This window comes from Passer montanus, unplaced genomic scaffold (genome assembly GCF_014805655.1).
Source record: "Passer montanus isolate IOZ18808 unplaced genomic scaffold, ASM1480565v1 scaffold8, whole genome shotgun sequence".
Lineage (NCBI taxonomy): Eukaryota > Metazoa > Chordata > Aves > Passeriformes > Passeridae > Passer > Passer montanus.
The window spans coordinates 14,489,262-14,513,569 of NW_024373256.1; the positions used below are offsets into that span (position 1 = coordinate 14,489,262).

Genomic DNA, 24,308 nt, shown 5'->3' on the forward strand with positions numbered 1-24,308 from the left:
ACCAGGAATGACAGCCAGCAGGATTTGCTGCCCTGCCAGCAAACTCGAAATTGGGCACTTGGGTTTCACCTCCTGAGGCCCATGGCTGGCTCGGGAAGCAGGAGGAGTTGTTGGATCTGCTGGAGCTCTCCTTGGATCACCCAGACTCACCAAACTCGATCATCCTGTGCCGTGCACCTCCCATGGCCACAAATATCTGCCTTGCTCTGGCTGACAGAGCCAAAAGCACCTCTCTTGGCCAAGAGCCACTGCTGATCTCCAGGGACACCTCAGAGCCCCTGCCAGGGCCTAAAGGGCTCCAGGAGAGCTGCAGAGGGACTGGGGACAAGGCATGGAGGGACAGGACACAGGGAATGGCTCCCACTGCCAGAGGGCAGGGCTGGATGGGATCTTGGGCAGGAATTGTTCCCTGTGAGGGTGGGCAGGCCCTGGCACAGGGTGCCCAGAGCAGCTGTGGCTGCCCCTGGATCCCTGGCAGTGCCCAAGGCCAGGCTGGGCAGGGCTTGGAGCAGCCTGGGACAGTGGAAGGTGTCCCTGCCCATGGCAGGGGATTTGGGTGATCTTTGAGGTCCCTTCACACCCAGCCCAACTCTCCTTCCATGCCTGTGATGTCACAGGGTGGTGGCTGGTCCTTGCCTCACCCCTGTGTCCTGGGGTGGGACCAGGACCTGGGCTCCAGTCCCAGTTCTGTCCCATGGGACAGGCAGTGGCCCTTCCCCAGTCCCTGACCTCCCCCTTCCCAGGGCACCATCCCCAGGCTTGTGGCAGCAGGAGCTGCTGATTAATCGGTCCCTGGCACTCCCCTGGCCGGGCTGGAGGAGCACAAAGGGCGCTTTGTGTGACAAAGGGGATGAGTCACTGCGGGGAATTAACCCAGGGAGGGGATGCTCAGCCAGAGCAGGCACAGGAGCTCACTGCAGCCTCTAACTGGGTCACACAGGAGACCGGGGCTGGCTGTGCCTTCTCTGGGCCCTCCTGGCATGGCCACGGCCATGGCCCAGCAGCAACACCTCTGCCCGTCCCCAAAAGTGACCAGTTTGATCCAGTCAACCGAGGCAGAAGCTCTGCCAGGACAGTTTCACACGGCGTGGGGTCAACTGGGGCTGCTGGGCCTACAAAAACTCCTGGGGAACTCAGCTGAGGGGATGGAGGGCCTGTCTGTCTCCATCCCTCCATCCATCCATCCATCCACCATCCATCCATCCCTCCATCCATCCATCCATCCATCCATCCATCCATCATCCATCCATCCATCCATCCATCCATCATCCATCCATCCATCCATCCATCCATCCATCATCCATCCATCCATCCATCATCCATCATCCATCCATCCATCATCCATCCATCATCCATCCATCCATCATCCATCCATCCATCCATCATCCATCATCCATCTGTCATCCATCCATGCGTCCATCCATCCATCCATCCATCCATCCATCCATCCATCCATCCATCATCCATCCATCATCCATCCATCATCCATCTATCCAGCCCTGTGGGGATGTTTAAGCCTGAGCTGGGGCTTTGCTGAACCCTGTCCTGAGGCTGAGCTTGGCTGCTCTGCCCGGTGAAGCAATGGATCTGACCCCTGGAGTCTCCTCCTTGCACCCCTGTGGGATGTTGGCCATTTCCTGGCCATCAGGAGCCTCCTGACACCTTTGTGAGCTTTCAGAGGTGATTCTGAAGATCAAAACGTGTGTCCAGCAAGATCACCAAGATGCTGCAGGTGCTCAAGCCCCCCAGGTGGCTCCAATGGGCCTGTTTGTGACTGGTTTGGCCAAAAGAATGGTGAGGGGTCTGGAGCACCTCCTTGTGAGGAAAGGCTGAGGGAGCTGGGGCTGCTCAGCCTGGAGAGGAGCCCCAGCTGAGAGGGCCTCAGCCCTGGCTGTCCCTGGCTGTCCCTGGCTGTCCCTGGCTGTCCCTGGGTGTCCCTGGGTGTCCCTGGGTGCAGGGAGGGGCAGGGCAGGGCCCAGGCTCTGCTCAGGGCCCAGCAATGGGCAGGAACTGATCCCAGCAGTTCCATTTGGACATGGAATCATTAGGGATGGAAAAGACCTCCAAGATCAGCGAGGCCAAGCTCTGAGCATTCCCACTAAACCACCAACATGGGGAAGAACTTCCAGTGACCGAGCATGGCCCAAGGGGCTCTCGAGGCTCCTTCCCTGGAGATATTCTAGAGCCATCTGTCCACAGTCCTGAGCACGTGCTCTGGGGGACCCTGCTGGAGCAGGGTGGGACCAGGTGAGCCCCAATGGTCTCATCCAAGCAGAACTGTTCTGGAATTGTGATCTGGGTGCTGTGATGTACCAGCTGACCTACCTGGGAGACTTCAAATGGCAGAAGGAAGGAGGGAACAGGGTGGGGTAGGATGTCCCTGCTCCTCTGCCTCTGCTGGCAGCCACTGCTTGGAGACTGGAGAGTGCTTCTGGCTCCCAGGAACTCCCAGAGCTCACAGGAGCTCATGGGGCTCCAGAGCCCATAACAGCCACAGCTCTGAGGGGTGACTGCTGTGGGGCTCCTCCTCTCCTGAGCTGTGGCAGAAGAGCCTGAGCTGGTGGTTCCTGACTCCCTCTCACAGCAGACTGGCCAGTGACTGCCCCTGAGGGCTGTGGGGCAGCAAGGGGCTCCCAGGAGTGGGGAAGCTGGGCAGTGACTCGGGGTGGAGGCCTCGTCCTGCAGGGAGGTCACTGTGACACAAGTGGGATTGTTGGGCTGGTCCCCAGGCCTGTCCTTCCCCAGGAGCCAGCCTCCTTGGGAAGCTGCATGGTGTTCAGCTCCTGACAGAGAATCCTGGCTGCTGTCAGCCCTGGGGTCCTGCAGAGCTGCTCCTTCCCCACAGGGGGCTATCCAAACACAGGGGAGTGATCGAGGTGCTCTGGAGCAAACTGAACACCCCGAGAAGCTCCTGACACTAAAGCACCACAGCCCACCCATGCTGAGCTGCTGGGCTCCCACACAGCCCCCGCCAGAGGCCACGTGCAGCCCACAGGGCAGGCAGCCTGGCACACCCCAGTTATCCTGGCCAGCCTTGTGGGGCAGACGTGACCCAGGAGCTCTGCAGAGCCAGCCACGCTCACAGGGTCCAGGGGGCTTTGGAACCAGACCTTGGTCCTTGAAATGGCTTCTGGCACTGCTCCTCAAGCCAGGCCTGGCCCTCGAGTGGCTGCAGAGGTGCCACAGACTGGGGTGAGGCTGAGGGAGCTGGGCCTCCCTTGGGATGCAGGGAACTGAAATCCCTGTCTGGGATTATCAGACGTGGGAGCAGCCTCAGCCAGGGAGGGGCTGCTGGGCTCCTGCCCGGAGGGTGGGGTAGCCTCAGCACAGGGACCCGGGGCCAGCTGCGGGGTTTGCCCCCTCCCAGTGGTCCCCAGTTCCCACCCCCTGCTTCGTGACTGGGAATGGACAGGGCAGATCTGGCCCTCCCTTGTAAACTGCCCTTGCTTCGTTGTGGCCCCAGCCCCGGGGCACTCAGGTGTCCCAAATTCCTCTGCCTGCCTTCGTGCCAGGGCTGCGGTGGGGAACTCTTGTAAATCCCCATATCCTGAAGCAGTGGGAGGGGTGAGGTCGTGCCCAGGCTCACCTGCAGCCTTCCCCCTAAGATTCCCTTCCCCTGCGGTGTCTTCAGGGCTTCAAGGTGATTAACATCCCCTTTCAGCGTGTTCCAGCCGTGTTCTGGATGACTTTAAGCCCCCGGGGTGTTACACATGGCTTACAAGTTGGGCTCCATTAGCGCTCCACTCGCTGTTTATTAAAACCTCGATTAATCTCGTATTAATGCTCTTCAAATGCGACTTTTGTGGAGGTGCAGCAGCCTCTGAGAGGAGCTAAGCTTCTCCCCAGCCCTGTGCCACTGCTGTCAGCGAGGAATTAGCTCGGGATCTCTCCGGGCTGAGAGCTGAAGGGTTGGGAGGCTGCAGAGAGCAATGATGAGGATGCTCTGATTAATGGGGTAACACCAGCCCAGAGACACCCCTGGCTCTGCTGCCCCCAAATCTGGGCCAGCCGGGGGAGCAGGGTCCAGGATCTGGGAGCCCACTGCCCACTGTGTCCCCCCCAGAGAAGACAGGAAGGTGTGGGGGCAGCCTGGGGGATGGATGCTCTGCTTGCCAGGACCCCACAAATCCAGAGCAGGTGGAAAGGTCTGGAATGGGAAGATCCACATCTGAAAAGCAGAAATCCCTCCTGCCCCTGGCCTGGCAGCCGTGTGGCTCTGGGAGGGCTGTGCAGAAGGAGGAGCCCTCAGAGCCAGCAGGAATTGCACCTCGTGCTCCTCCGTGGGTTTGGGATGCTGCCTGTGCCAGAGCCAGAGCCAGGGCCGGGCGAGGCGCTGATGGGATGGAGGAGATTTCCCATCCCTGCCAAGCTGGGATGCTGCAGTTGCCATGGCAACGTGGGAGGCCTGCGAGCTGGATCCCGCAGCCCACCCTGCTGGGTGCTCAGGGCTGGGGGCGCTCCCAGCCCCCTCTGAGCCCTGCCCCTCCCGCACCCAAACCTGCCCTCAACCCCCTCCTCCCAAAGCTGGCACCCCGCCCCTCCCTCAGCCAAAGACCCCGCTGAAAACACTGCCTGTGCCACGGGGAAACACCTTTGGGGGGGAAAACGGCATTTCCTGCTCCCCTCGGCCCCGAGCCCAGATCCCCGGGCGCCGAGGCTGCAGCAAGGGCAGCACCCCCGGCAGGGCCCGGCCACCACCAGCCGCTCCCCTGGGATGCTCCAGGGCTGCTCCCGGCTGTGCTGGGAGCTGGGCTGGGCTGGAGGAGCAGCCAGCTCTGCTCTCCCGGCTCCCAAAGGTGCCAGGGCCATCACACAAGGTCACCTCTCCCTCCCAGCCTGCTGAGCCTTGCCAGGCAGCACAGGCTGCGTTTTTCCCCACCTCGGGACAGTTTTTGCTGTCTGTCTCGGCCCTGACTGACATCTGTCCATCATCCCTGGCAGCTGGAACCGCAGACAGCAGCGGGTCCCCGCGGGAAGGACAGGCAGGGACGAGCCCGAGCTGCGTCCCCTCTGCGAGCATCTGCTGCCACAGGAAGAGCCTCGGGGTGCCCGGTGGCCGCTCCCCTCCCGCCGCATTCCCGCATTCCCGCATTCCCGCATTCCTGCCCGGCCGCCCGCCCGGTTCCGCCGGGGCGCCGGGTGGCACATGAGTCACACTTCCTCCCCACGCCCGTTCCAGCGCCGGGCCGCCGCTATTTTTGGAAGTTTTGGAAAGCGGATCAGCCCGAGGAGCGCGGCTCGCGGACGCTCCCCACGCCGGGCTGGCGGCCCCCCGTGTCCCCGAGCCCGGACCCTGCCTGCCCGGGATGCGTGGGAGCTCCCTCCTCATCCCACGGCCCCTCCTGAGTCAGCAGCCAGCCGAAGCACCATCCCAGTGGCAAAATATTACCTTTTAAAGGGCTTGTTTGCGATTGGGGTGGGACTTGTGCAGTGCCAGCTTGGCGTTGATCGCTGTGCTCCCAAGGAGCGGATCATTCCCGGTTATTTTTACTCCCAACCCCCAATGTTTTAGCTGGGGCTGCAGTGCCTCACAAAGTGTCTGTGAGGAAAACCGGGCACAATGCAGCTCCGGAATCGAGGGGTGGATGAAATCCGAGGCGGGACCAGCAGCTGAGCCGGGCCTTCCTGGCCTTCCCCGCTCCGAGGGATCTGGTTTTACGGGATGCTGCACCCACACCATTCCACACCTGCCGCCCCATCCCCTTCCCTCCGCTCCTCCGGGACCTGCCCGAATGGAGGATTGTTTTCCTTTCAGAGCAGGGATCGTGTTGCTCATCCCTGCCCAAGGTCAGGGCCGTGCCCCGGACCGTGCCGTGCTCCCGGCCAAAGCGGGCAGGTGACACCTCTGCCGGGGAGGTGACACCTCAGTCCTGCCAGCCAGCGCTCTGCCGGGGAGGTGACACCTCTGCCGTGCAGGATGTGCCCTGGCAAACTTTAGCTCCGTTTTCTGTGGCTGGAGCTTTTGCCTGGAGACAAGCAGCTCCTGCCCCGCCGGGCTCGCAGCACCCCGACCTTGCCGGGATAAAATTAGCCCCGTTTCCCTTTGGATTAAAGGCAGCTCCGAGACGTCAAATGGCAGCGATCCCTTTCTTGTCTGCGGAGGGGAGAGTCCTGCCAGCCAGCGCCTGGTGACAATGACATTGATTTCCTAAACCTCTCGGCGTGGCCAAATCTGTATTTTTAGCCGGGGAACAGAAAAATACGAATCACGTGTCAGAGCGATGCTTTCCGTGCCCTGGGGGAGGGAAGGAGCCGGGAGCCGCCGCTGCTGGAGCAGGGATGGGCAGGACCCGCTGCCCGGTGCCCGGAGCGGCGCTGGGGATGCGCCGAGGATCCATCCCCGGCCCTGCCCCAGCCGTGCCCACAGCCCCGGCCTCCTCCCCGCTCCCCAAGGATCCCGGCCGGCCCCTCCGCATCCCCTGGGCCCGTTCATCTTCCGGGGCAGGCGCTGCCTTCATCTCTGCTTCCCTGCCGCCGCCCCCTCCTCCTCGCTCTCCCCCACCCCGTTCTCATTTCCCCAAGAAGACTTTAATGAAATCTGCCCTTAATTAAATCCACATTCATTTGCATAATTACCAGGAAATTGAAATTAGCCTGCGGACGTGGCTGGAATACAATTGGCACCCGGCAGCCCTGGCTGTTTGTGGGGGCTGCACCGAGGGCTGCCGGGTGCCCCCCACCCCCAGGTGCTGCTCCCACATCCCTGCCCTCCCTGCCCGGGTGGCCGTGGTGACAGGGTGGAAGTGGAGGGACAGCCACTGCTGAGGCCACGGCAGGGCACAGGCCGTGCCCCCACCCCGCACGGGCAGCATCATATTAGTCAATAATTGAAAAAAAAATCTTCACCGCCATTGAGAAATTTTTTGTTGCTTTTATAACTATGTATTTTGTCATTTTTTATGGTTTCAGTTGTGGTTTTTTTAAATCCTTTTCAACAGTGACAAACTGAGGTAACGTCTGTGACACTACAGCCTCTCCTACGGGAAGAAGGTCCGAAACCCGACAGCTGAGGGAACTGGAAATAAAAACCTGACAACCTACGGACACAGCGACCTCGACGGGGACAGAAATCACACCGGGCAGCCCCGGGGACACAGCCCGGGCGGCGCCACCGAGCCCTCCCGGGCGGCCGGGATCCCTTATCTACATTATTGCACGAAAGATCGAGGACATCGAGGGACCTAAGGCAAAGAGGAGTAAAACCGGTGCCTAGCTCTCTACGTGGGGCAATGCTACGTCTAACGCCGGGCCCGGGGCTGCCGGGGACGGGGCACGGCGGGGGCGGGGGCGGCCCCTGCTCTGTAAACTGCTGCTGCTGCTGCTGCTGGAAAGCGTTATAGCCCTTTGTGGGGAATTGGGGCACCGGCGCTGCCCCACGGCACCCGCCCCGTGGGAGGGAAGCCCGAACCACAGCAGGGTGCTCTTGGGGTGCCCCCACAGCTTCCCCGCTCTGCTGGGTGCCCAAATCCAGGAGGGAAGGTGTGACCTCCACGCACACCCCAGGACCTTGTCACGAAGGGGCCACCAGTGGCTGCTCCACCACGCCCTGCCTCGCCGCAGCCAGCCCCGGCAGGGTCTGGCCCGCTGCCGCTTCCCCGCCAGCCCCAGGGCAGGGTGACAGGTTTGGGAAGGGGTGACAGCAAGGAGGGGTGATGGGGACAGCACAGAGAAGCAGGCGGGCCCGCGGGGGCCGCTCGGAGCTCCCTCCCCGCTGTGCAGGGCAGCCTGGGGCGCCCCGCTGCCACCTCCTGCAGTGCCTGGGTACAAAGGGTCTGCAGAGGGGCTGCGGGCACGGCCAGCCCTGCTGGGTGGCCGGCACCGGCCAGAGGGGACCCGGCCCTCCGGCAGGGCCTGAGCCCTGTGGGGCAGGGCAGGGGACAGGGGCTGCCGGGGGCAGTGGCTGGGACACACAATGACACACAGACAGGGACACTTGCTACATCAATGGCTGCCAGCACCTCCCACGGCAGGGAGGCAGCCGGGGCTGCCGGGGGTCCGGGGCTGCTGGCAGCCCCCCGGCTCCCCGTCACCCACCTCCCCATGCCCTCCCAGTCCCCGGCAGTGCACAGGGACTGGTGGAAGAGGGCAAATCCCCACCCACCCACACCTCCCCAAAGGCCTCCTCCACGGTGCAGGGTCATCGGCCTTCCCGCTCCCCGGCGGGGTCGAGCACGGGGTGGGGCAGAGCCGGTGGGTCACCCACTGCCCGCTGCCCCGACTCTTCCTCCCCGCACTGGGAGACCCCTCCCCACGCCCCCCGGGGAGCCTTGGAGGGGCAGCACAGCCGTGGCAGGGCTGTGGGTGCCCCCAGCCTCCCCAGCAGTGAGCGCTGCCCTCGGCCGGGCTCCGGCCACCGGCCTCGCCCAGGCGGGGCGGGGGATCGGCATCCGCGGCGCTACAGAGCGCTAACAGTTCTGTCCTTTCCTCTTCCATTGTGTTTCTTTTCCTTTTTTTTTTTCCTTTGGGAAACCCAGAGCCCGGGCCCGGCTCGTGCCGCCGCCACCACGATGTGCTCCCCCATCCCAGTCCCGGGCGGGGGACGGGGCGGGTCGCGCAGCCGCCAGCCGCCACCGTCACACGCAGATCTCTATTGCTGTGGCCAGCACCATCTGCCCCTTGCCCTTGTCCTGCCGTCCGTCTGTCCTGCTGGCCGGGCCCGGGGCGGCGGCGCCGGGCTCGGGGCCGCGCGCTCCGCTGCCCTCGGTCAGGACGGTCCTCTTGAGCGGGGCGGGCGTGCAGGAGCCGCTGGCCTCGTGGCAGTGCGGCCCAGCTGGGAGCTTGTCCCGGGCGTGCTTGCGGGAGCGGTACGAGGGCCGGCACCGCACCTCGGCCATGAGGTCGCACTTGATGAAGTAGAAAACCTCCTTGACGGGGCAGCGCTTCTCGGGGTCGAGGGCCAGCAGGCGCTGGAACATGCGCAGGGCGCTGTCCGTGAACCGCCGCCACTGCGAGGGCAGCCCCGCCAGCCGCCCCTTCTGCCACCGCACGAACTCCTCGAAGAAGGCGTCGGACGCCACCGCCGCCTCCCAGGGGAAGTTCCCGGTGAGCACGCAGAAGATGAGCACCCCGAAAGCCCAGACGTCGATGCTGGTGTCCACGGCGAAGCCCTCGGCCCGGCCGGCCTGGCACACCTCGGGCGCCGTGTAGGGGATGGTGCCGCTGATGCGCTTGACCCGGCAGCCCACCTTGCGGGTCATGCCGAAGTCGGCCAGTTTGACGCGGCGGCAGTCGCGGTCGAAGAGCAGCACGTTCTCCGGTTTGATGTCCCGGTGCACCAGGCTCTTGCTGTGCATGTAGTCGAGGGCCAGGCCCAGCTGCTGCACGCAGCGCTTCACCAGCTCCTCGGGGAGCCCCACCTGCGGGGGGACACGGCGTCAGCCCTGGGGGGACCCGCCCAGCCTGGGCACCCACCTGGTCGTGGGTGCTTTTATCTGGGTGCTCTGAGGCAGGGGATGGTGGTGGGTCCTGGGCCACCCAAGAGATGGGTGATGGGTCTCAGGGTCCCCACAGGAAGGTTTGGGTTGGAAGGGACCTTAAGGATCATCCAGTTCCACCCCCTGCCCTGGGCAGGGACAGCTTCCACTAGCCCACGTTTCTCCAAGCCCCATCCAGCGTGGCTCTGGAAAATTCCATGGAATCAGGGGCAGCCACAGCTTCCCCAGGAGATGGGTCTCAGGCCATCCTAGGGATGGGTGATGGATCTTAGGCCACCCAGAGGATGGGTGATGGGTCCCACACTTATTTAGGTGCTTGTGGTCAAGCCCAGCCTAGATGGGGATGCCTAGTCCCTGCACCTGCACCCTCCCACACGGGCACAAAGCACAGGGGCAGCTTTGCTCAGCACCCCCTGAGCCCCCACATCCCACAGAGGCTCCCATGGGAGGTGCCAGGGTCCCACCTGGGGCGGGATGATGTCAAAGAGGTCCCCGCCGGGGGCGTACTCCTGAGCGAAGACGTAGCAGTCCTCGGTCTCGAAGACCACGTCAAAGACCTTGATGATGAAGGGGCTGGAGGAGAGCGTGTTGGTGATGCTGAATTCCCGCAGGAAGTTCTTCAGCTTCGTCTTGCTCTTGTTGACGAACTTCAGGGCCATCTTGGTGCCTGTGGAGGGCAGGGGACAGGAGTGAGCCCTCGGCTGGGACAGAGCCGGCACCCCGCTCCCGGCACACGCCCCGCTGGCCTCACCTGTGCTTTTGTGGGACACCAGGTCCACCTTGCCGTAGGTGCCCTTGCCGAGCTCGCGGATGAGGTCATAGTGCTTGGTGATGTCGGTGCCCGAGAGGGTGCGGATGGCCAGGGACTGCATGTCCTCGGTGATGAGGGGCACCCCGCAGCAGCCCAGCTTGCGCGACGGCTCCTGCTCAATCGAGCCCGCGCTCATGGTTGCGCTGCAAGGCAGAGGTGGCACTGCTTCCGTGGGGGCTGCAGGGCCACTGTGTCCCACCCCATCCCACCTCATTCCATCCCATCCCGTCCCATCCCATCCCATCCCATCCCATCCCACCCCATCCTGTCCTTCCCCAGGGCTCCAGGGTGGCGCTGAGCAGCCCCCACTGGGTGCCACCCCTCTGTCCCCAAGGGCCACCAACCCAATGGCACTGGAGGGAATGCTCCAGCCTCCACAGAGGCTGCAGCCATGTGGATGTTTGGGGGCAAAGGGAGGGGTCCAGGCATGGCAGCGACAGGGACAAGGACACACATGGATACAAGCAGGGACACATACATGAACACATTTTCTCAGGCCTGGTGTGTTCCCAGCCACTCTGCAGGACAGGAGCCAAGGCCCTTTGGGGGTCCCCTGTCCTGCTGTGTCCCCAGTGGGGACCCCAAGAGCCAGCCCCATCTGCTCCAGTACTGAGCCCTCCAGAGCTGAGCCTCACCCCAGCTGGGGAAGCTCCAGAGTGGAGCCAGGACCATGCCCTGGCACCAAGGGGGACACGATGGCTCTGCAGCAAATCCCTCCCTCACACCTCTGACCACCCACCAGCACCAACTCCTGGCCTTCGCCAGCCAGGGTGCCAGACTGGTGTGGAGAATCCCAGAATCCCTGACTGCTTTGGGGTCGGAAGGGACCTTAAAGCCAGTCTTGTTCCATGGGAAGGGACATCTGCCCCTATCCCAGGCTGCTCCAAGCCCTGCCCAGCCTGGCCTTGGGCACTGCCAGGGATCCAGGGGCAGCCACAGCTGCTCTGGGCACCCTGTGCCAGGGCCTGCCCACCCTCACAGGGAACAATTCCTAATTCCCAATATCCCATCCAGCCCTGCCCTCTGGCAGTGGAAGCCATTCCCCTTGTCGTTTCATTCCAGGCCCTTGTCCAAGTTCCTTTGCAGCTCTCCCGGAGCCCCTTGAGGCACTGGAAGGAGCTTTAAGGTCTCGCCAGAGTCTTCTCTGAACAATCCAAATTCTCTCAACTTTTCCTCATAGCAGAGGTGTTCCATCCCAATAATCATCATTGTAGCTCCTCTGGACTTGCTCCAACACATCCATGTCTGTCCTGTGCTGGGGACCAGCAGCTGGATGCAGCATTCCTGGTGGGATCTCACCAGAGCAGAGCAGAGGCCAGCCCAGGCAGCAGCACATGGACACCAGCATCAACATTCCTCACTCCCAACAAACAGGGATGGTTTTCTCCTCACTCTGACATTCCCACATGAAAATCCAAGCTCGGAGTCACCCACCACAGCAGTGAAACCACCCCGGCATCTCCTCTGATGTCTTCAGAGCACTCCATCACAGCAGAAGCCCAAACCCCAGGCAGCCAGGGATGTGGGAGGGCACTCGGTGCCTGCAGGTGGGTGAGGATGGGCAGAGAGAGCCCAGGCGGTGCCCACGGGCTGAGCCCCATGCAGGGGCTGTGACAGCCACCCCAAATGGTGCCAGACACTGCACAAAGCACCTGCAGCACCCCACGGTCAGGTTCACACACAGGGATCCTCCCAGCCCCTTCCCAGTAAGGCTGAGTCAGATCTCCATCTTCTCCTTCCTTCCTTCCTTCCTTCCTTCCTTCCTTCCTTCCTTCCTTCCTTCCTTCCTTCCTTCCTTCCTTCCTTCCTTCCTTCCTTCCTTCCTTCCTTCCTTCCTTCCTTCCTGCCCTCCATCGTGCTGCCTGTCATCCCAAACCAAAGCTCAGCTTCTTCACTTATTATAGTTATATTTTTTTCCCTGGGAAGTTGGGGAAAAAATAGAAAAGGAACTTCAACATCATGATGTTCCAAAAATGTAACAGTTTGACTCATAAGATCTCCGAAGCAGCTCATCTCCATAGTGTTTCATTGGCCCCCTGGCAGAGGAGCACCATCTCAGTGTCTGGGTGCTGGAGGTGGAGGTGGATCAGCAGCAGCTCGCTGGAGGCAGGACTGAGAACAGCCCCCAGCATCCTGCACGAAGAATTCCAGCTACGCTTGGATTTACGGCTGCCTTCATCAATGTCCCTTAATTAACCGGCGTTGAAATGCAATTATTCAAGTCGGGAAGGTTGGGTTTGAGGAAAAGCCCTGCTGGTTGGATGGGAGAGAGGAGAGGGAGGGCTGGCAGCTTGTGGAAGTGCTCTCCAAGTCAAGGGCTGTTTGCTTTCCCCCTTGGCTCAGCCTGTTGGTGTTTCCAGGTGTCTCCTTCCCAGCCAAAGCGAGAGCATCCACGGGAAGCAGGGATCCCGCCGAGTCCGGTCCCGTGGGCTGGCACAGCTGGCACCGGGTGTGCTGCCAGGGATGGGATGTGCTGGGATCCTGCCGCAGTGGCACGGCCAGCCCGAGCAGCCACCCCGCCTGCTCAGGGGGACACGGGGCCATCGCCGCTCCCAGGAGGAGCCAAACAGCGGCGGGGACCAAAGCACCGACACGCCGAGGGCACGGAAAGCGTCAACACAGAAGTTTTCATTAAAAATTGAAAGGCTTTTGGGAGCATGTCGGGTTTGATGTGAGCAGCGAAGCGGGGCAGCAGCAGGAGGCAGCCAGAGCTCCGTTCCAGCTCCGTGCACTCCCAGGGACAGCGGGGATGTGGGAATAGCGGGGCACAGAGGGATGGCAGCGCCAGTGCGGCAGGAGATGCCACCAGCTGGGCAGGGGCCGGGGTTAAGGTCCCATATCCTTCTGCAGCCAGGCCAGTCCCACCAAGGAGCACCTGTGCGGCCACACACCAGACTGGGTCACTCCAGAGCCACAACGGGGCCTTCCCGGCACCCCAGCTCCTCTCCCACCCCAAAACACACTGGGTCACTCCAGAGCCACAACGGGCCCTTTCCCAGCACCCCAGCTCCTCTCCCACCCCAAAACTCTGGAGGGGAGTCAGCATCACATCCAAGGGGGGACAAACACACCCTCTCCAGCTCAGTTCCAGGTGTTCCTGAAGGAGCTTTCCCAAGCAGGGAGGAAGGATGAGCATCCCAGCCGAGTCCTGGCAAAGCCCCCAGGGCTCAAGGTCCCGGAGTGACAGCGGCAGCCCCGGGACCTGCCGCTCACCACAGGCGGTTCCTGCCGTCATCATCCGCATCCTGAGCCATTTCTCCTACTATTCAGACTAAAATTGTTCTGTGTTTAAGCTTCAGAACCGTTTATCTCATTGAGTGAGGAGGATAATCCACCCACCTCTTCCTTGCTCCCTGGCAGGTATTTATAGGCAGCCACTCGTCTCCCGTCGGCAGCTGCCGCTCCTCTTCCCCAAGCCCAGCACCGCGGAGCACATCCCGGAAGGACATTATCCCACAGCCCCAGCATCCTGCCGGCTGCCGAGCCTGGCACCGCCACTCCTGCCCAGCGCTCTTCCCTGCCCGGGGATGCTCTGCCCTGCTCTGCATCCCGCTGCACATCCCGCTCCGCCCTGGGCACAGCGGCTCTGCCGATAACTAATTGCAAACTCATTAGGAGCTCATTGAGAGGAGCAGAGGCCGCCCGGGAGAGTTGCCCCAGGCTCCCGCAGAGAAGGCTGCTGGAGCAGCGGCTGCTTGAAAATTAAGAGGGAAAGGGGGAAAAAAATCCCTCTGGCCACATCAGAGACTGACAGAAAAACAACCCAGTTATTGAGGGAGGTCACAGGAAAAGGGTTTGGGCTGAGCCTGATGCACGGTTGAGCACTGGGGGCTGGGACTCGATGAAGGGAAAATCTATGCAGGGCAGGGGCTCTGCAAAACCCAGATTCCTCTTTAAAGAGGGGAGAAAGGTGAAATGCAGCAGTGGGACGGGCACAGGCACACGCTGCTCTGTCCCTGCACTTGGCAGAGATTTGATTCCCCCGTTTCCCATCCCCAAACCCTCAGTTATGAGCAGGTAACACCAACTCCCATCCAAGCCCAGCAGGTGGAGGCCAGGGCATCTCTCAGGAGTGACCTCCCTCCCTCCACACCCAACCAGCATCCAAACCTGCTTTGTTTCCCCTAAAAAACACACTGAGCCAGCAAAGTCACACCCTGGGCCCTGCCAGAGCCATCCCCTCTCCCAGCTCTCCACATGCCAGCACCACCCTGGTCTCACTGGACCCAGGGGCCAGCGGTGCTTTGGCCGTGCCCCACACTGAGCCACTGCCTCCCAGAGCCCCACTGGATTTCCAGCCCCTGCCACCTCCATTCCTGCCTGACCCCGTTCCAGGGACATCCTCTCCTCTCCTCCATGCCCCTGGGACCCGCACACCAGATATGAGCTGTGCTTCCCGGGGGCTGTGGCACGCTGGAGCCCAGGGAGGGATCACAAAGGCACCTTGGCCTAACGGGGACACCGTGGCTGTGGGGACAGGACAGGAATCTCACCAGGGCTCGGAGCCGCCGGCACCCACCAGGGCCAGGCAGCTCCAGCCAGGCTGGCCACCACCTCCCACCTCACCCAAAGCAGCAAAACAGGCACAGGGAAAGGGTTCCTGCATCCATGTGCCACCCCAGGGCCACGCAAAACCCCTCAGGACAAGCCGAGTGTGTCCGGGAGGTCACACACAGCACACACACTGCTCTGCTGGCAGTGGTTTGGGGACAGCCCCTCTGCCATCACCCCTCAGCCCAGCAGGAGCAGAGGTCTCCATGTGCACTGGCTCCAGAGCAGCAGGACAGGCCGGGAGAGGCTGGAGCACCGCGGGCACGGCTGGATCCAGCCCCAAACCTGCCCCGAGGCACCCGCAGCCATGGCACCCCCAGTGCCCCCGCACAGGGCTGAGCTGGCACTGGACTGATCCAGCAATCCTCATACCAGTTCCCTGCCCAGAGCAGAGCAGCCTGCCTGGCAGCAGGATTCTCTTCGGCAAAGCCGATGAACGCCCAGCCCAGCGCGGGCTCCCAGGGCAGATGTTCCAGATGCAGGGCAGGGTCAGGCCCTGTCACAGCCATCCGTGGTGTCCCCCGCTGCAGGAACCATCTCCCATCCTGGCCAGCAGCCTGTGATAAGCTTCCTCAGCCTTTGGTCCCAGGATTCAGGTTTCACAGAGCGATTCGGGAAGAGCAAACAAAGCCGTGCCAGGACTCTCCTCCGCCGGCTCCCCGGGGAGCCGCCGCTCCTCCTTCCTGCACCGTCCCCTGCGCCCTCCGCACTGCTCTCCCGGAGCTGCCAGCAGGATTTTCCTGCCCTCCCGCACACGGGGCCGTCTCTGTCCATCGGCCCCGATGACAGGACCTTGGCCGCCTCTCAGTGCTTCTGCCTCGCGGGGTTTTTGCTGCCGAGCAGGATGGCTTCCTTAGGACCTCCGCTCCTCCAGCCTGCAGCTCCTCCCGCCTTCGCCGCCAGCACCGGGGACTTGTGATTACTTCATTGTTTGATTGGTTTCATCAGCCTGTCATCATCTCCCTCCCAAAAACTCTTCCGTCAGCGCCGACAGCACCGCACGGTTGGGATCTGCAAAGACAAACGCCCCGAGCGGCACCTGCCCGACCCCGGCAGGGCCAGCCGGCCCTCGGCCCCGCTCGCTCCTGGCGACATCAGGGACACGTCCCTCTGCCACAAAGCCCAGCCCTGGCTCCGCTGCAGGGCGCTTTGTGTGCCCCAGCCCAGCCTGGATGCTCCGTGCAGGAGGATGCGCCCAGCTCTCCGCGGTCCCCTCCCGCGGCGGGCGCGGTGACACGGTGACACCGGGCGGCGCGGGGGCTCGGCACACGGACAGCCAGCTCCGAGCTGGTCCGCGGGTCCCGCACAGAGCCGTGCCGAGGCCGGGCCGCCCCGGTCCCGGTCCCCGAGCTGTGCCGGGGCTCCCGGCTGGCGTCGCCCGCCCGCGGCCACGGCGGCAGCGAGGCCGGACCGGGAGGAAAGTGGGTCACGCTCCCCCTTCCCGCTGCGGCCGGGGACACGCCGGGCTGGGCTGGAGGCCGGCCCCGCGGCCCGGGGACAGCAGGGGACAGCAGGGGACAGCGGGGCAGGTGAAAGGGGAGCTAGGGGAGGCGGTGAGGGGACACAAGGAGACAGCAGGGGACGTGGTGAAGGGATGCGAGGGGAGACAAGGAGAGATGACGAAAGGAGATGACACGGGGAGATGATGAGGGGACAAGAGAGGACACAATGAGGGGAGACAATGAGGGAAACGAGGGGAGATGATGGACGGGGCATGAGGGGAGATGGCAAGGGGACATGAGGGGACACGAGGGGAGGTAACAGGGAAGACAGGAAGCTGGTGAAGGAAGACAAGGGGAGGTGAGGGAAGACAAGGGGAGATGAGATGGGGAGGTGGTGAGGGTACACAAGGGGACACAATGAGGGGACGCCAGGGGACACGGCCTGAGCTGCCCCCGAGGCCGTCTCTCCCTGCTCTCCCCTTCCCCTGTTCCCAGCTGCCTTCCAGCTCAGTGCACCCTTCCAGACACCCCCAAACCCACCGGGAGCCCCCGGGGACCAGCCCCGCGGCCCCAGCACCGCTCGGTGTCACTCACGCCCCTCGGTCCCCGTCCCTCCCCCTCGCCCCCCCGCCGTACCGGGGCCGCCCGGGGCGCAGGTGCCACCGGCCGCAGGAGGGACCCGGGGCGGGGGGGGTGACCGATCCCGGGGGCAGCGCCCGCACCGCGCGGTGCCCGCCCCGCTCCATTCATCCCGGTTGTACCGGGATGGGGGTTTGTCCCCTCCCCGCGCCGTGCGGGCAAACAAAGGGCGGCCTCGGTACCGGGCGGGCAGCGCCCCCCGCGCCCCCATCCCCGCATCCCCATCCCCGGATCCTCATTCCCGCACCCCCGTGCCCGCGCCCCATCCCCGCACCGCCGCCTTACCGGAGGGGCGAGCCGCCGCCGCGCCCCCACCCTCAGGCTTTGCAGCCACACACCCACCCTCAGGGACCCCTGGACGGAACCTCCCAGACTTCCCCCGGTACCACCCCACTTCCCCACGCGCCCCAGTCCTGTGCCTGCTGTGCCCGCGCCGCGCTCCGCCCGCACCGACACCGGCGCCGCCCCGGGGAGGGAGCGCGGAGCGGGAGGAGCGGGAGGCGCGGGGGGGCCCCGCCGCCGGCCCCGCGGGGATGGGGGATGCGGAATGAGCGATGCGGGGCGCTGCCTGTCCCCGCCCCCCGATGTAGCCGCGGGGAGTCGGTGCGGGAGCAGCCCGGGAAAGGGGGGCCGGGGCTGAGCCGCCCCCTCCCCGCCGTGCGGAGCTCCGGTAGCGCGGGCTCGGCTCGGAGCAGAGCGCTGGGGACAATGGGGACGGGAGCGGTGATCCGCAGGGGGCGGCTTCACACCCGAGCCCACCCGAGGCTGATCCGGGGTCACCAGCACAGGACCGAGTCCTGCTTCCCTGGGCCCTGCTGTCCTTGAACCCTCCCAGGCTCTGTGCCCTCTCCTTTGGCATGGGTGATGCCCCCGTGGGTGGGTGGTGCCCACCCTGGGACAGGGAATGGTTTGGGTTGGAAGCGACCTTCAGGATCATCTCGTTCCAACCCCTGCCATGGGACACCTTCCAGGCTGCTCCAAGCCCCATCCAGCAGGGCCTTGGACAGCTCCGGGGATGGGGTGGCCACAGCTTCTCTGGGCAACCTGAGCCACCATGGCACAGGTGATGCCCACCATGGCACAGGCAGCCCCCCAAATGCTGCTCCTCAATGTGTGCAGGACATGTGGCTTCCCCTGTGGCTCATGAATGGTGGGAACGTTCAGGCCAAGCCAGGGAATGCCAGATGAGGCAAACACATCACGGGGGCTTCCCTTCAGGTGCCTTAGATTTGGCAACACTTTCAGCAAGTGGTGCTGGAGCTGGGCACCAGGAGCTCCCAGGCACCCCCAGCCTGGGGGACAGTGACAGCTTTCCAGGAGGAAGGCGAGGGGTTGGCACTGTGTTCCCTCTTGGAGCATCCCTGGACACACTTCGTCTTCCCGGATTTCCTTCTGTGCCCACCAAAGCCAAGCAGGGATGTTTAACACTGGCCAGGATTTGCCTTGGCACGTCCTTGTCTCTCAGCTGGGTGCCAGGTGCCTTGGCTCCTGCACTGTCACTTTAAAGGGACCCACAGAGGTGGGGCTGCCCCACCCTCCGAGGGGGACAAGGACTGTTCCCGCACATCCGCTGTGCCCCCGCTGGACCGAGCCCTGCCACTGCCCCCGAGCCCGCAGCAAGCGGGGAGGGCCTGGAGCCGCCGGCTCTGACTCACGGATGGCTCCGCTCCGCTCTGAGCATGCAGAGCAATTAAGGCTTTTCATGAATGACTTTAAGGCAAGAGGCTGAATCACACTCCGACACTGCGCTTTCATTTGTGCCACTGTCACCCTCTTCCTGCCCCGGGCAGGGCGGCGGGGGCGGCTGCGGCTCCCGGTCCCTGTCCCTGTCCCTGTCCCTGTCCCTGTCCCGGTCCCTGTCCCGGTCCCTGTCCTTGTCTCTGTCCTGGTCCCTGTCCCTCCATCCCCCTCCGCCCGGGTCCCGCCACAGCTCCCGGCTCCCGCGGCTGGGGCGCTCCCAGGGTGGGTGATGCCCGGCGGGATGGAGGCATCGGACGGCGCTGGGAGGAGAAATGCCGGAGCGCGGTGCCCGGGCTGGGCTGGGTGCGGGCTGGCACGGGGCTGGCACGGGGCTGGCACGGGGCTAGCACGGGGCAGGAGGGCCTCTGAGCAGTGGAGGTGCACGAAAGAGGGAAACCGGGGAGAAGGGCAGAGCTGGGCTCGGTGTCACCGCAGCACACACGGGCCAGGGAGAGGCACAGCCGCCCGCCCCTCCATGGGCCGATAGGGACGGGGTGGCTGCAGCCTCGTCCCTCTCCCGCCGTGTCCCCTGCCTGTCCTTGCGGTGCCATCCTGGCTCCCGCAGCCTCCCGCTCGCGGCTCCTCCGAGCTCTCTGGCAGCGCTCTCCCTATTTATAGCTCGGGGCTGTTTCTAGGTCAGGCGGGAGGTGCCGCTGCCCGGGGAGCCAGCCCGGGGCCCACGGGGAGGCTGCAGGGACACTGTCACACGCCCCACACGTGGGTCAGCCCCCAGTGTCACCATCCTGGTGCTGTGCCCTGGGTACACAGGGTCTGAGCTGGCACTGGGACCAGCTGGGCCTGGCAGGGCCCCGTGGCATGCCGTGGGACTCCGTGGGGCTCTGTGGGACCCCACGGGGCTCTTTGGGACTCCACGGGGCTCTTTGGGACTCCACGGGGCTCTTTGGGACTCCATGGGGCTCTGTGGATCTCTGCGGGCTCCCTGGGGCTCAGCGGGGCTGTGTGGGGCTCCCTGGGGCTCAGCAGGGCTCCATGTGACCCCAGGGCGTTCCATGGGGCTCCGTGGGGACAGTCAGGTCCCTCTGGGGCATCCCTGCCCCTCGGTGGCCCGCACACTGAGCCATAGTAACAGCAATTGTACCAGGGAGAGCCCGCACTGAGCTCGTGGTCTTCAAAGCACTCCCGGAATATTAATAACTAATTAAGATTAACGAGATGAAAGGAGCCAGATCAAACATGTTTATCACCTCGTGCAATCCCAAACCGTGCGAAGAGCCCCCGCCTCCCCACGGGACCACGAGTGGGATTTGTGCTCGGAAAGGGAACACCCGGCTCGTCACACCGAGGGATGTGCTCGGGCAGGGTGGGCAGCGGGAAATGACCCGGAAAGCCCAGAATATTCCCAGCGTGCCGAATCCCCTCGGAATTCAGCGAGAAGGTCGCTTGTCCCTTGGCCGCGGCTCGGCCAGAGCGGAGCCAGGGGCTGAGCCCCACACGGCCGCGGTCCCACGGCCACCCGCGCCTGTCGCGCTCCGGCGACAGCAGCCAAAGCTGCCGGGGATGCTGCGGGGATGCTGGGAAGGAGCAGCGGAGGGAAGCAGGGAGGGAGGGAAGGCGGGAGCGGAGCACGCCGGGAGCCGCAGCCCGGGCGGGGGACCCGCTCCCCCGGGGGCTCCGGCGTGTCCCGCCCGCGGGGCCAGCAGCCCCCGCCCGGCCCGGGGACACCGCCCGAGGGGCGCCGGGTGTCCCCTGGGTCCCTGGGACAGAGCCCACCCACGGGGATTCCCAGGGGAAGGGGCGGCGGAGCTGCGCGGGGCTCGGAGCCCCCAGCTCGGTGTCCCCCCGCGCGAGCTGCCACCCCAGGGGTGACAGCCGGGGGGTCCCGGGGGCTGCCCCCAAGGTCAGGGAGGGGCCGCGGCCGGAGCCTTGGGGCAGCCCCGGCGGTGATGGGCACCCCGAGCCCCTGCCAGGGGCTCCGACCCCCGGGGCTGCCCCGGCCCGGGGCCCGTCCCGAGCTCCCGGGGCTGCCAGGGACCGAGCGCGGCGGACACCGCCACGAGGGATGGATCCCGGGCGGGCAGCACCGGCCGCAGGCGGGACCTTGGCAGTGGCGCTGGCCCCGGGGCACGGTGGCGGCTGCTCAGCACCGGGACGGAACGGGACCCGAGGGGCTCTTTGGGATGGGCTGCCTGGGGAAAGCAGCACAACTGGTTTCTTCCAGGGGAAGGAGGGGCTGAGCTGGGGGCACGGGGAGAGCCACGGGGCCCGTCCTGGCAGCCCGGTGGTGCCCCGGTACCCCCACAGCACCCGGCACCGCCCGGCCGCCGCCTCCGCTCGCTGCCCGTTCTCCTGGCACCATCTAGAGGCTGCGGGAACGGGCACGGGGGGACGGGGACAGGGAACGGACACGGGCTGACACAGGTGAAAAGACATGGGGACAGACACGGGGGACAGACATGATGGGGCAAACACGTGGGGACAGACATGGAGGACAGACACACTGCCACAGCACCCACGCATGGGGCCCACGCAGCGCCCCTGGCACTGGGGACGGGGTCAGGGAGTGCCAGGGGCGGTGACAGAGCAGGGAGCACCTCTGGCAGCACCTCCTGTCACCCCGGGGAGCCCGCTCCGGTGGGGCTGTGCTGGAGGTGACAGGCGACGGCAGCTGTGACCCCACGGGATGGAGACAGACTCGGGGACAAGCTGGTGACAACCAGGGGGTGCTCAGGAACCGGACACAGCCCCACCCCCCAGTGCAGCCCACCCTGAAGCAGGGCAGGACAGGGAGCAGCCTCAGGGCACAAGCCATGGGTGCCTGTCCCTCGCTGTGCCCCTGCAGCCACCACACGGGACCCTGCGCCACCAGAGTGCCACCCCGGGTGCTCCCCGTGCCCCGAGCAGGGAGGGGCGGTCCCTCAGCCACCACACGGGACCCTGCGCCACCAGAGTGCCACCCCGGGTGCTCCCTGCCTGGCTGAGGATGCCAGGCTCGTGCCACCTGTGGCCTGGCATAGCTGGCACTGGTGGTCAGCTCTGGGCCCGGGCTGGGCTGGGACAGGAGCCCCGGGAGTTCTGTGCACGCCCTGGCCAGCAGCACCCTCAGCCAGGGCGACCCCTGTTCCCCACCTGGGCACTGACTCACAGGAACTGAGCTCCAAACCCTCATTATCTACACCAAAACAAACCCCACAGCTTCCTGCCACCCTGAGGAAGGCCAGACTGCCTGGGCTGATCCAGCTGCTGGCCCTGAGGCCCCCAGACCTCGCTGGGGACACCAGTGCCTGGCAGGGACAGGCAGGGGCTCTGCTGGGGGCTGGCAGCGTGCGACAGGAGCCGGCAGTGGCTCCGTGCCACCGAGGAGCAGTTGGGCACAACATGTGCCAGCACTCGCACCTCGCATCCTGCCGGCTGCCCGGCTCGTTCCGGCTCCGCACATTCTCCTTGGCTGTCGCTCAGGAGAGGAGATTTCGGGAAAGGGGGAGGCGAGCGCCGGTGCTGCTGCCCGGAGGGACGGGCCCGGGGAGCCTGGGGCTCTCCTGGCGGAGCCCCGGCTGCGCTGGGCCCCGGGCCCGGCCGGGCAGGAGGAGCAGAGACCGCCCGGGCCCTGCTCCGGTGAGCGGGGACGGCTGGGACGGCTCCGGGATGGAGCGGGGGCGGTTCTGGGACGGCTCCGGGGGGCCCTGGGTGCACAGGATGCTGCCCACAGCCCCGCTGCCCCCATGGGCACGGCAGCAGCGCTGAGCTGGCACGGCACGGCACGGCACGGCACGGCACGGCACGGCACGGCACGGCACGGGATGCCCAGCGGGTTCCCGGCTGCCAGGGAAGCACATCCCGGGCGGACACACGTGCACACAGCACCGGCCCCGGGCTGCTCCGCCGGGAGGGGACGCGCCCGCTCCCGAGGAAACTTTGGCAGGGCCCGGCTCGGTGCCCTCCCCGGGTCACGGCGTGTCCCAGCAGCGCTGTGCCCCCGCCGGGCTGTCCCGGGCTGGCACTGACCTGTGCAGGTGCAGGGGCTGCAGCTCCTCTCTCTGGAAGCAGACGAAGCAGAAGGAATCCATCGCTCGGGTCCGGTGGCCACCGCGCCCGGGCGAGGGCGACCGCAGGGCAGGCAGTGCCGGAGCGGGCTGGCATCTTCTCCGTGCCCGCGGTGCCCCGAGGCTCACGCCGGCCCCGCCGGGGCCATGGAGCCGGCCAGCCCGTCACACGGCCCCGGCCGCTGCCCGGGCACGGAGGCGGCTCCGGGCTGTGCCCTCACGCCGGGACCGGTGATGCCCAGCGCTACCCCGGCACCCATGGCGCTGCCAGCCCTCAGGGGGTGCGAGCAGGGGCCTGGGGGGGCATCAGCGGCACCAGGGCTCCGGCAGGGGGGCCGAGGCACCGGCCGAGCCCGGCGGGGCTGCAGAGGCCGCGGGCAGCGGCTGCCCCTGGCACCGGACAGCGGGGACCGGGATGTCCCCGGCAGCAGGTGGGCTCCGGAGGGCTCTGACGGGACCCAGCGCGGTCCGGAAGGGTCTGGAAGGGTCCGGCGGGGCCCGGCGGCCCCACACACCGACGGAGGGGCAAAGTTGTGCCGTCGGGGAGCGGCGGCTCCGCGGGGCTCGTCTCACCGGCAGAGCAGCCGCTCGCTCTGACAGCTAAAGCGGCGTGCGAGTATTAATAGCTCCCGACTCCCGCGGCGAGGCTGGGAATTAACTCCTCCAATGCCGCCTGCCCGGGCTCCAGCCGCCCTCTCCCGGTGCCCGCTGCTGCCTCCGGGCTCGCCAGCACGGGCTGAGACCGGGCAAAGCCAGCCCGGGGCACCGGGAGCCCGTGCTGTGTCCCCCGACACCCCCAGGCTCCGGCCAGCCCTGGCACAGGGGACGTGGTACAAACAGGGGGAAATCTCTTGGTCCGGGGGCTCGTGGGTGGCCCGTGCCTGCTGGTGGTGGCAGAGGTGCCCTGGGAGCCACCCCTGGGTGGCACGGGCACGGTGGGACAGGGCACAGCACGGGAGCCCCAGGGGCTGCTGAGGGGTGTCCCTGCCCCCCTGCAGTGTCCCTTTGCCCCCAGATGAGTGTCCCTGCCCCACTGCAGTGTCCCTTTGCCCCTTGATGAGTGTCCCTGCCCCACTGCAGTGTCCCTTTGCCCCTTGATGAGTGTCCCTGCCCCCCTGCAGTGTCCCTTTGCCCCCAGATGAGTGTCCCTGCCCCACAGCAGTGTCCCTTTGCCCCCACATGAGTGTCCCTATCCCAAAATGGACCATTGCTGTGGGCATTATCCGGCTGCTCCCGGATAAGGCCAGGCTGGGTCAGGACCCCCAAAGTCACACAGCCCTGGCGTGTCACGTGCCCCTAGATGAGTGTCCCTGTCCCAAAATGGACCATTGCTGAGGGCATTATCCGGCTGCTCCCTGGGGATACACCAGGCCAGGCTGGGTCAGGACCCCCAAAGTCACACAGCCCTGGCGTGTCACTGTTCCCCATCCTTTGGGACTGGCTCAGGGACCAACACATGTCCCCCAGGTCCGTGGGACAGAATCCTGGTCGCTGGCCCCAGCCTGCACCCAGTGTCCAGGGCCAGGAGCAAAAGCTGCGTCCTTGGGAAGGTGAGCAGGAGAACAGGGAGAGGCTTCCCCAGCCTGGCCCTGGGCTTCGTCATCTCTGCCTGAATTATTCAGTGAGTGGCTCTGCCTGTGGCGTCTGCTCCGGCCACACCCCTGCTAATGGCAGAAATCGATGGCTTTTT

General features: G+C 65.3%; 2 protein-coding genes across 5 annotated transcripts; both read right to left on the reverse strand.

The window, feature by feature from the left end:
• Nucleotides 1-3,739: 3,739 nt before the first annotated feature.
• LOC120512931 (potassium voltage-gated channel subfamily H member 2-like) lies at nt 3,740-5,676 on the reverse strand. 2 transcript variants are annotated; one of them, XM_039731781.1, is made up of 3 exons: nt 5,390-5,676; nt 4,880-5,192; nt 3,740-3,917 (listed from the first exon to the last, which is right to left on the reverse strand). In XM_039731781.1, exons 1-3 carry the CDS (start codon nt 5,473-5,475, stop codon nt 3,831-3,833), a joined length of 486 nt encoding a protein of 161 aa, XP_039587715.1. In that variant the 5' UTR covers nt 5,476-5,676; the 3' UTR covers nt 3,740-3,830. The 2 variants fall into 2 exon arrangements, with proteins under 2 accessions (XP_039587715.1, XP_039587714.1); XM_039731780.1 differs by lacking the exon at nt 5,390-5,676 and having other exon boundaries at nt 4,880-5,341.
• A 1,179-nt stretch (nt 5,677-6,855) lies between these two features.
• On the reverse strand, nt 6,856-22,786 carry SBK1 (SH3 domain binding kinase 1). 3 transcript variants are annotated; one of them, XM_039731745.1, is made up of 4 exons: nt 22,581-22,786; nt 10,186-10,388; nt 9,899-10,101; nt 6,856-9,356 (listed from the first exon to the last, which is right to left on the reverse strand). In XM_039731745.1, the coding sequence occupies exons 1-4, from the start codon at nt 22,640-22,642 to the stop codon at nt 8,574-8,576; spliced, it is 1,251 nt and encodes a 416-aa protein (XP_039587679.1). In that variant the 5' UTR covers nt 22,643-22,786; the 3' UTR covers nt 6,856-8,573. The 3 variants fall into 3 exon arrangements, with proteins under 3 accessions (XP_039587679.1, XP_039587680.1, XP_039587678.1); XM_039731746.1 differs by lacking the exon at nt 22,581-22,786 and adding an exon at nt 17,163-17,190; XM_039731744.1 differs by lacking the exon at nt 22,581-22,786 and adding an exon at nt 15,169-15,807.
• Nucleotides 22,787-24,308: the final 1,522 nt, after the last annotated feature.

Excerpts from the sequence above, each read along its gene's own strand:
- LOC120512931 (XM_039731780.1), bottom strand. The coding sequence starts at position 5,329 with ATGAGGAGGGAGCTCCCACGCATCCCGGGCAGGCAGGGTCCGGGCTCG. Across the intron at positions 3,918-4,879 it reads ACAGCAAAAACTGTCCCGAG|CCTCCCAACCCTTCAGCTCT; the intron begins GTGGGGAAAAAC and ends TGCTCTCTGCAG.
- SBK1 (XM_039731744.1), bottom strand. The coding sequence starts at position 15,305 with ATGGCTGTGACAGGGCCTGACCCTGCCCTGCATCTGGAACATCTGCCC. Across the intron at positions 10,389-15,168 it reads CTGCTCTGGGCAGGGAACTG|CGCAACCATGAGCGCGGGCT; the intron begins GTATGAGGATTG and ends TCTGCCTTGCAG. Across the intron at positions 9,357-9,898 it reads TTGACATCATCCCGCCCCAG|GTGGGGCTCCCCGAGGAGCT; the intron begins GTGGGACCCTGG and ends GTCCCCCCGCAG.